This window comes from Bos indicus, chromosome 7, assembly GCF_029378745.1.
Source record: "Bos indicus isolate NIAB-ARS_2022 breed Sahiwal x Tharparkar chromosome 7, NIAB-ARS_B.indTharparkar_mat_pri_1.0, whole genome shotgun sequence".
NCBI lineage: Eukaryota > Metazoa > Chordata > Mammalia > Artiodactyla > Bovidae > Bos > Bos indicus.
In genome coordinates, this window is record NC_091766.1 from 20,055,936 (window position 1) to 20,065,538 (window position 9,603).

At 60.4% G+C, this 9,603-nt stretch overlaps 1 protein-coding gene across 5 annotated transcripts in view; it reads left to right on the plus strand.

Annotated features, from left to right (window-relative positions):
* Window positions 1–9,338, plus strand: part of PIP5K1C (phosphatidylinositol-4-phosphate 5-kinase type 1 gamma) — a 50,156-nt gene extending 40,818 nt beyond the window's left edge. Inside the window, exons 15-19 of one of the 5 annotated variants that reach the window (XM_019964477.2) lie at window positions 242–346; window positions 2,033–2,174; window positions 3,486–3,563; window positions 6,171–6,254; window positions 6,533–9,338. In XM_019964477.2, coding sequence (XP_019820036.1) covers window positions 242–346; window positions 2,033–2,174; window positions 3,486–3,563; window positions 6,171–6,254; window positions 6,533–6,535 — 412 coding nt within the window. In that variant the 3' untranslated portion in view covers window positions 6,536–9,338. Of the gene's footprint in view, window positions 1–241; window positions 347–2,032; window positions 2,175–2,415; window positions 3,239–3,485; window positions 3,564–6,170; window positions 6,255–6,532 lie in introns of those variants that run through there. The other 4 variants (XM_019964479.2, XM_019964478.2, XM_019964480.2 and 1 more) reach the window with 4 other exon arrangements.
* The last annotated feature ends 265 nt before the right edge of the window (window positions 9,339–9,603 follow it).

The following is a 9,603-nucleotide window of genomic DNA, read 5'->3' on the forward strand; positions in this document are numbered from 1 at the left end:
CCCCAGGTGGATGGTCAGTCACTGGCCCCTTGCAGCCCCAGGTGGGCAGAACGGCCAGGGACCAGATGTGAGCTGGGCCGGCTCAGGGCCCTGGTCAGATGGCGCCCAGAGATAGCACCTCCTGGAGCTCCAAGCTTCTTACTGGGACTGGAAACTGACACTGGCCTGGAGCTCAGCAGGCGCTTCCAGGGCGGAAGGGGGTGAGGAGGGAAACTGAGGCGCAGCTTCCCTTTGCTTCCAGGCCCCAGGAGGAGACGCACGCGGAGGAAGACCTGCAACAGATCACAGTGCAGGTGGAGCCCGCGTGCAGCGTGGAGATTGTGGTCCCCAAGGAGGAGGATGCAGGGTGAGTGGGCCCCACGGTCGACTGACTAGTTCTTGGTCTCAGGTTCTGCTCTGGTCCCATTGGCCAAGCGTGGCCATGTAGCCAGCTGGCCGAAGGCGGACTGGGAAAAGTAGTACACAAGCTAGGGGTGGGGCTGGGGCTTCCAGCTTGGGAAGGGAGCGCGGAAAGCCGGGAATAGTGTGGGTCCTTCACTCTGGGAAGGGTTTCCTCCTCCAGGACGCAGAGCTGCCCTGACCTCTGAGGTCACTTTTCCTGCCACATTTCCTCTCTGCTTCCTCTTAGTTTTGCCGGGGCTTGCACGACAGTAACCTACGAGGTTTTCATGGGGGACCAAAGCCACGTTTGGTCCCCTGTTGTGTTCTGTTTTTATCTCATTCACTGTAACTCACCAGTAATGTGTTCTTTCTAGCTGCTTCTGGCTTGTTTTTCACTTGTTTCTGTTTTCCAGTGTAGGTTGAGTAAGTTCCTTCTTTTCTTTAACAATGAGGCCCTTAAGGCTATGTGTTTTCCTCTGAGTGCTGCTATTGCCAAGTGCCATGGGTTTGACACGAACCAGTTCTTTTATATTGGCTCAGGTACAAATGGGTAGTAATTTTCTTTTTTTTTTTTAATTTTCTCTTTAAATTAAGATAGTGGCTTTCAACAACCTGAGGGTGATTCTGCCCTCAGAGGACAGTGGGTGATGTCTGGGGACATCTCCGGTGGTCATGACTCGGGGGTTTGCTGGCATCATAGTGGGGGCCAGGGAGGCTGCTCTACACCCCACTGTGCCCAGGACTGCCCCCCACAGAGAATGACCTGCCCACTGTCAGCAGCGCTGAGGGCGAGACCCTGGACTGAGGCATTTCTCTCGTGTTTAAGACTTTCTGTTTACCTTTTTGGTACTTATTTCTAACTTTATTAGGTTTTGAGCTCCTCATCCGAGAAGTGAAATTTCTCACTAGTTGCATGGCCGCCAGCCATGGCCTCTGGCACATTCCCCACCTTCACTCTATGCCTCAGTTTCCTCATCTGTAACACGGGACAGGGGCTGCTCTGGTGGCTCAGTGGTAAAGAACCCATCTGCCAATGTAGGAGACGTGAGTTCGATACCTGGGTCTGGAAGATGCCCTGGAGAAGGAAATGGACCCCACTCCAGTATTCTTGCCTGGGAAATCCCATGTACGGAGGAGCCTGTGGGCTACAGTCCATGGGGTCCCAAGAGAGTCAGACGCAACTGAGCAAATAAACAGCAGCGACACAGGACAGCAGGCCCTCAAACAGGCCTGGCACCTAGGAAGTGCTCCAGAAAGAGGAGCAAAAGGTTCTGGCCCCTCAGGGTGGGTATGTGTCCCCACTTTACAGGTGAGGAAACTGAGGCCCTGAGAAAGAATGTAGTCCTAATGGTTGCCCAACGAGTGAGTGGTGAGGCAGGGATTTGCCCACAGGCATGCCCCTGAGTGGAGGGGCCAGGCCACCTGCTCGGAGCCGGGTTCTTGGTTCCCTTGGCAGCAACAGTGCTTGGGGTGTTTTGTTATGTGGGGGAACCAGAATGTGTCAGGCAGAACCCATCCCTGCCACTGAACTTCCTGCATCTATGGTCTCCATGAGGGATGGAGGGAGTGGGGAGGGTCCAGGCTGCGGTGCGGGGAGATGCATGCTTTCCAGAGCCCCCCCAGGACTCCCATGTCCTGCCCGTGTCCCCAGGGAGGGGGTGTCCCCAGCCTGTGCCTCTGCCGCTGTCGAAGCGGAAACCGCCAGCCAGGCCTCCGAGCCCGCCAGCCAGGCCTCCGAGCCCGCCAGCCAGGCCTCGGACGAGGAGGACGCGCCCGCCACGGACATCTACTTTGTAAGTCCCCCAGGGCTCCCTCCCGTCGCCGGACCCTTGACCATCCGCGCTCACCTGTGCTTACGTGTGTGTAGGCGTGCCCGTACAAACCCACGTATGCTCATGTCCACCTGCATTCACACACGGGCACACCACTCCCTCACACGCTCCCACTGACTCGTCGCACACTCAAGGCGCTCGTGCACACCTGCAGGTGCACTCAGGCACAGGCATGAGTGTGTGCTCACCTTTTCACACGCAGGTCCATGTGCCTGGCTCGCTCACTCTCAGGTGATGTGGCAGCGCCCCGCCCATCCTCCCCAGCCTTGTGACCACGTCTGGCCCTGAGCCCAGCGGGGCCTGGGGAGGTGTCTGGAGTCCCGGAGCGCTCAGCCCCCTGGCCCGAAGGGAGGCCCAGGCTGACCATGGGGCTGCATGACACACACCTTCTCTCTGACCGGGTGGTGGGTACGGCGGGCAGACTCCATGCTTAGGGAGGCCGGGGCACCGAGGCGAGGGGCAGGTGGGCTCCACGATGCCAACCTCATGGGACGAGGACACACAGCTGCTCCTGGACAAGGTGGGATCTGTCAGAGCAGGAGGAGGCCCTCCCCTGGGTACCCGGGACCTCCCTCCAGAGCTGGCCATCTCCTCCCCCTCACACCTCCCACAGGCAGGCAGGAACCTGGATTAAGTGGGTCCTGGGGGGCCTGGGAGCCCGCAAAGCCCAGTCCAGTGACCGCCCCACCCCTAACAGCGGGTCCTGAGCTGTCTCCCCAGGATGTCCCGCTCTGGGATCAGATGGTCCTAATTACAGCAGAGAGGGCCAAACCCCAGCCCTGCCTGCTGTCCTTTTCTCAGACTTTCACTCTCACCTTTGACCCACAACCCTGCCCTTGCCCGGTGCTGGGCCTTGGGGCTGTTTGGGTGAGCCTGGCTGCCCTGCTGACATCGCTGCTTCATAACAGCCCCCTGCTCTCAGTCCCCACGCCAACGCTGCCTGGCCTGCAGGGCACCGAGCGCCCCCTGTGTCCCCTGCCCCACCCCACTGGGCTGATCTTTCCCGTTCTCTGGATCTGTGTGTGAGGCAGCCCCAGGGTCCATGTCCTGTCAGGAGTCGGGGGCGTGAAACCCGGATTTGCTGCCAGGCCCGGCACGCAGCGGAGAAGACAGCCAGTGGGACGCCCACCCCCTGTTCCTGCTTGGCCGTCAGCCAACCTGCCCCACCCGCTGCCCTCCCTGCCTGCCCGCCCGCCAGACTCCCGTGGCCTCGTCCTGTCACTTCATCCTGTCCTCTGTTTGCTTCCTCCCCCGCCCGCCCGGCCCGCCCAGTTCACCGATGGGAGGTACTGGATTTACTCTCCCCGGCATCGCCGACTGCGGGCCGTGACGCTGAGCTCCTCAGGGACTGTAAGTGACCACGGCAGGCCTCCAGGGAGCCAGGCCCCACCCCGCGCCCTGGGCAGCAGGGAGCCACAAGTCCTGGTCCCTCTTCCTCCAAGAAGGGACATGGGGAAAACATCGCTGCGGCTGAGGTCGGCCACACTGGCCCGCGTGGGACGCTGGGCTGTGGGCGTCCTGTCGGGACGTGTACTCCCCGCTGAATTGGGCGTCATGGCACCTGCGGGCACACTGCTGGGGCTCCCAGGGACAGCCTGGCCATGGCAGGGTCGGCATCTGACCCCCAGCCCCCAGACACCCCTGCCCCTCGTCCCAGCACTCCTGGGTCAGGGACGTGTCACATGGACAGCTCCCACTTGTTCAGATTTTGCTGCCAACAGCACTCCCAGAGCGTCTGTCCCCTGAAGGGGGTGACCTCGCTCCCTGTGGTCAGCGGAAGGACCACAAAGCCAAGCTCTTAATTACAGGAAAGAGGAGTTGGTGTCTCTGTACCTATTTCACAGATGGAGAAACAGACCTTGGCTCCGCAGGTAGCCCACAAGCACATAGTGTAGACGAAATCTAGGTCCCAAACTTGAGGCATATGTCTAATAAACACTTATCCACCGGCGTATCTGGGATGCTGTGGGGATGTTGTGTGGCAGTGGCATTGTTAGTGCTCGTTATTGTCATCGTGAGCAGTAAATGGGGTCCCAGAGAGGCCAGCTGACCTCCCAGAGGCACACAGCACTCAACGGGCAGAACAGGGCAAAGATCTGAAGCAAGACTTTGTGTTCTCAAGGTGAGGCTCCTCAGAGGCCACACTCCAGCCCTGTCAGTGGTCCCTGTGAGTGTCGCTGGCTGTCGTGCACTGCCGAGCAAGCCTGAAAAGGGAGATCCCCTCCACGCTCGGTCCAGCCGGGGACACTGCACGCCAGAGATGGTCCCAGAGCTGGGGACACATGGTGCCCAAGGGCCATGGGGATGGGAGCCAGTGGCAAAGGCCATCTGGAAGGGGTCAAGTGGGCTCTGAGATGTGCCTGGGGTGTGGGGAGGTGGAAGAGGAAGGGCTGTCTTCGCTGGGGGCACCACAGAATCAGATACTTGGGGCCGATGGGTGGAGAGGGAGGCAAAGGAGTGGCAGGAGGAAGGCTGGACCCTACGGTCTGCTGTGCGGGGCAGGCATGCCCTGGACTCGACTTCTGTGGGTCACCCAGGGCCAGCTCATCACAGGGTTCCTGGGGACCCCTGTGTCACCCATATTCTGAGCCCAGCACTGCCACCAAGCCAGCGTCAGCACCTGCTGTGGCCACAGACAGGCCTGGACCTGCGCCTTGGGCTCCCAAGTGTCCAGACATGGGTTTTATGGCTCTGTAACCCCCTGAAGCACGAGCAAGGCCTGCTCTGGGGCCTCACCCTGCTGCCCTGGCTCTGGGTGCCTTTGTGGGAACCCGTCCACATGGGGACACAGGCTTCTTGGGCCTCTGGGTCCACATGGGTACCATCGTGGCCTGTGAGCTGTGGAGAAAGTCTGGTGCAGCAGGTGTAGAGGCAGGGACTGTGTGGGTACCTGGAACAGGTGGACCCCGAGGGGCAGGAGGGCAGAGGCTGGTTGCTGATGATTCTCCCAAGCAGCCCAAGGAGGGTTGTGTCTGAGGGGCCATGGTGGGTTCAGGGGCCATAGGACAGCCAGGGGGGCGTGGCTAGGACAGGTGTGTGCTCTGGCTGGGGTGGAAGTAACAGGCTGTGGGGTGTTGAAGGCTGGCATGCAGTGGGGGGAAAGAGGAAAGACAAGAAGGTGGCTGGGGGAGCCCCACGGGAGCTGCCAGGCCCAAGAGGGTTCTGGTGCTAAGAGCAGACCCAGGAAGGGCAAGGGGGGCTGGGGAAGTATACGTCCTCCCCTAGTTGAGCCCCGCCTGGGACCTCTGCCCAGACATGGCTGGAGAAAGATCAGCCTGCCCCTGCCAGGCCCAGGGGCCCCTTGGTGGCCAGTCCCCACTCTGCCTGTGCCCCTCCCCAGGAAGGCATCCCTGTGCTCCAGGCATGGGGCAGAGAGGCCTGTGCTGCTTGCTGTCTGGGGGGCACCTGCCTCGGTCCCAGAGCAGGTCTGTGTGTACTGGAGCAGGAAATGGGCTCCACCCTGTGCCCCTACCACCCAGGACCCCCTGCCGTGGGTCCCCAGGGTGCTGCTCCAGCTGGCAGTCCCCAGTGGTAGGCAGGCCTGAAGCTGGGGTGCTAGGGCAGAGGCAGAGGCTAGGGCAGAGGTTAGGGGGCCGGGGTGGGCGGACAGCAGAGCAAACGGAGCCCCACCCGCCACCCCTTCCTGCTGTGCCAGCTCTGCCTTGACCCACGCGCCGCTTCCCGCTGCCCACCCCGCCCCTTGCCACGCTCTGGCCACTCAGCCCCGGAGGCCCGGCCCCCACCCCACCAGGCCCAAGGGCCGTCCAGGTTGGGGCAGGTCCTGTCAGGGAGAGGGCACGGGGGCTGAGCCGCCCACTCGTCCCACGTTGGGGGTCCCCCTCTTTTATTTCTGTTTCTTCCTTCCTTCTTCCCTGTTGCCTCTCGCGCCTCCTCGCACCCTGCTCTTCTTCTGCGCCCCTCCTGCACGTGCCGCCCGCCCGCCCACCCGCCCTGCAGCCCACCGATGAGAGGAGCTGGGTGTACTCCCCGCTTCACTATAGCACGCAGGCCCAGCCTGCCTCCGACGGCGAGAGCGACACAGTAAGTGAGCCCATGGCTGGCCAGCCGGGCCCACTCGGGGCTCAGACCATGTCCTCGGCCCAGGAGGGCCTGAGGGCCTGACCCCCAGACACCCCTGGGACCGATGGGGAAACTGAGGTCTCCAGTGGGAGGGGCAGCCAGGCTCTGCCGTGCCATGGCCTGTGTCCAGCCCTCAAGGCTCCTGGGGTCCCTGGCTTGTGTCGTTAGCCATGGGAGGCCGGGTGGGTGGGGATTGGCCCTAGCCCACCATGAGTTCACCTGCCCCCTTGCCTCTGCAGTAATTCCTATGCAGACACTGACCCGGAGCCGAGTGCCCGCTGCTGCCCTGGCCGCTTCCTGGAGGCACTGCCCACCTCGCTCAGCCCAGAGCTTGGGAGATGCCCGCCTGGCAGCCAGCCCTCGCCCTCGTCCTCCCCTGACGACACCGACACTCCTGGCTGCTGAGCGACCCCCATCCGGACGGCCTGCCCCGCTCTGGCTCCCCGACAACTACCTACGCCTGATACTGTGAACCCTCCTGCATTTCCGATCATGTATTTATTTTGGGTCCTTATTCTTTGCACAGACATGGTAGCACACATGGGTGTGTTTTTTTAGAAAAAGGAAAAGGCAAAAAAAAAACCCACAATGGAAAAGAAGAAACTCTATTTTACTGCACTTTTGGTTCATTGCTGTGCTTGCATGTTTTGCTGAGGGAACCTGCGCCCCAGCGGAATCCACTCTAGGTCTGGGCCGGGGTGGACAGGCCCCTAGGACAGAAGGGCCACTGCGTTCCCCAGGGTGCCTCTGGAGGCTGCACACTGCACCTGCCAAGCACTGTCGGCTCAGGTTTTGGGGCCGAGAGAGCTGGACACCATCCTTGAGGGCAGCACAGTGGTGGCTGGGGATGGCTTTTCACCAGTGGCCCTGCCATCTCTCAGCATCTGTCTCCCACCACCTGCCTCCCATGTGACCGCGAGCAGGAATCCCCAGGCGTAATGAGAACCTCCATGTGGACACATAGCTGCCCTGACTCAGTGGAGCTCAGGGCTGTGGGCTTCTCTCTTCTCTGGAAGACGGGCCTAGGCAGGAGGAGGCAGCCAGGCACTGAGGCCCTGGGACTTCCCAAGGTCTGTGTCCTGAAGGGGAGCCCCCACGGGCAGGCCGCCAGGGCTAGAAGACCAGACCCCCTCCTGTAAAAAGACGGAGGTAGGCATCCTCTCTCTTTTAAATGATGGAGACACCTGTGCCAATTGAAGGATAGGAAAAGAAATTATTGGTGAAAAAAACAATTTTTTTTGGATGGTCCCACTTCTGGGTCCAGAGCCCCACAGGGCAACTGCCAGGGGCCCTGCTGCGTCCATAGGCGGCTGCTGGAGCTGACAGCTTTGCAGGGTCTCTCCTGCCTGCCTCCGGAGAGGGACGCATCAGGGATTGTTCACTTGGCCCACCCGGCCCTGCGTGGGAGGAGCTGGGAGCCAGTGTGGAGTGGAAGTTGCACTTTGTGGAAGAACTCCCACCTTTGCCTCCCTGGTGGAGCCTGAGATGGCTGGAGAACCTGCCAAGCCAGGACCTGATTTTCAAGTTCGTTGCAAGCTGTGTACACTGCTGTCTTTTCCTACAAGGGCCCCTCGTCACCTCCCCTGGCACAGCCTGCTTTGTGCACCTGGACAGAGCCTCTTGGCTGGCTGTACCCCTCCTCGGGCTGTGCCCCAGGGGCTCTCCACTCACAGGGCCACCAAGGATGCCGCAGCACGAGGCTTGGGGAAGAGGATCCATCAGAAAAATCCTACAGGCGTTCTGCTCCCTTCCTACCTGCGAGGGGGTGTCCAGACCCTAGAGCATCCTCACCGGGACTTCCACCAAGGCACCATCCACAGTGCCCCATGCACACAAGTCCCCAGTTGGTGCCTGCCCTGTCCCGCCTGGAGGAGGTGGGCTGAATGGGCAGAGGTCTGAAGATGACTTAACAGCCACTGTTATGTTGCCCCAGTGCCGACATCAGAGCCCCTGCCCCAAGGCCAGCTGCAGAGATGCGGTGCATCCCGTGGGGACGACCAGAGCAGCAGGCCCCACTTCCAGGGCGCCCTCGGCCACCTGGAGCTGGGGAGTGGGGCCCTGGGGCTTTCCTGAGTGAATCACAGACAGATGCTTACTTGGAGAAGTTTGCAAACCTCCTGGACATCATGATGTTTTCATTCCCGTGCTAAGTCATGAATACCCCTTCAGAGTCCCCTTTGTGTTGGTTGCATTTTTTTGTCCCTTTTTCAGAGAACTGTCACATGGATGCAAGGTGGTCCTCGGATTAGGCTGCCGGGAAGTGTGTGCTTATGGTCAGGGTGAGAGGGTGGGAAGGCAAGACCTTATTTGTAACATGCAGTGAACTCATGGCCTTCCCCAGACCCCCAACAGGAAGGGCCCTGGACCCACCCAGCTGTCATCCCACCCCCAGGATAGCAATCTGCCAACTCCTTGGTTGTGATGCCCTAGTTCCGTCCCAGCTTGTCCTTGACAGCTGCTGTCACTGAGAACATGGGCACTGTCTGCCGTGCCATACTGTACACGGGAAAGGTGTGTCCTGAGACTAACAAGGTGGGATCTCCCACGTGTCCCCTCCCAGCCTCCATCCTCTGCCTCCTCTCGCCCCCTTCCTCCCACCACCTGGCTCAGTGCAATACTCCCATCCCCATGGGGTCCCCTGCCATGGTACTGTCGCCGCAGCCCCTCGGTCCCCACCCCAGAACAAGCACCCTCGGTCACCTCTGGTAATTCAGTTGCATCGCCTGTCCCCACCCCAACCCCATTTTTATGGCCCATCTGATTTCCAAACACAACAGAACTGCAAACCTTGTGTGTCTTAATCTCACTGGGGGTTCCGTGTGCTCAGCCCCCGTGGTCTGGTGTGTGACAATCCGGGGCTCAGCCTCCTCGGGCGCAGGACGCCAGCCCGCTCAAACCCAGAGCCGTGGGCGCCTCTGTGACCGCAGCCACTGCTGGCCCCATAACACTCGTATGCAGCCCCAGATCCTCCCCACCCCAGCCCCGCCACCCCACCCCCCCTTTTTACGTTGAAGAGTTCTCTAATAAATTGGGTAATAAGCATCAGCCGCCTCTCTCTGTCTCTCTGGTGATCTGGGTGCGAGTTTAAAGACTGACTTCGAAGGAGAACACAAAGAAACCTTAGTAAGAATCACAATAAATAAAATCAACAACGGACCCAAATGCTTTAGTAGCATTGGCTTCCACTTCTGCTCAAAAAAATTTTTTAAAAGCTGACCACAGGGGACTCCCCTGACAAGCCAGTGGTTAAGGCTCCACCACAGGGGACGCAGATTTGATTACTGGTCGAAAACTAAGGGAGAAGGCAATG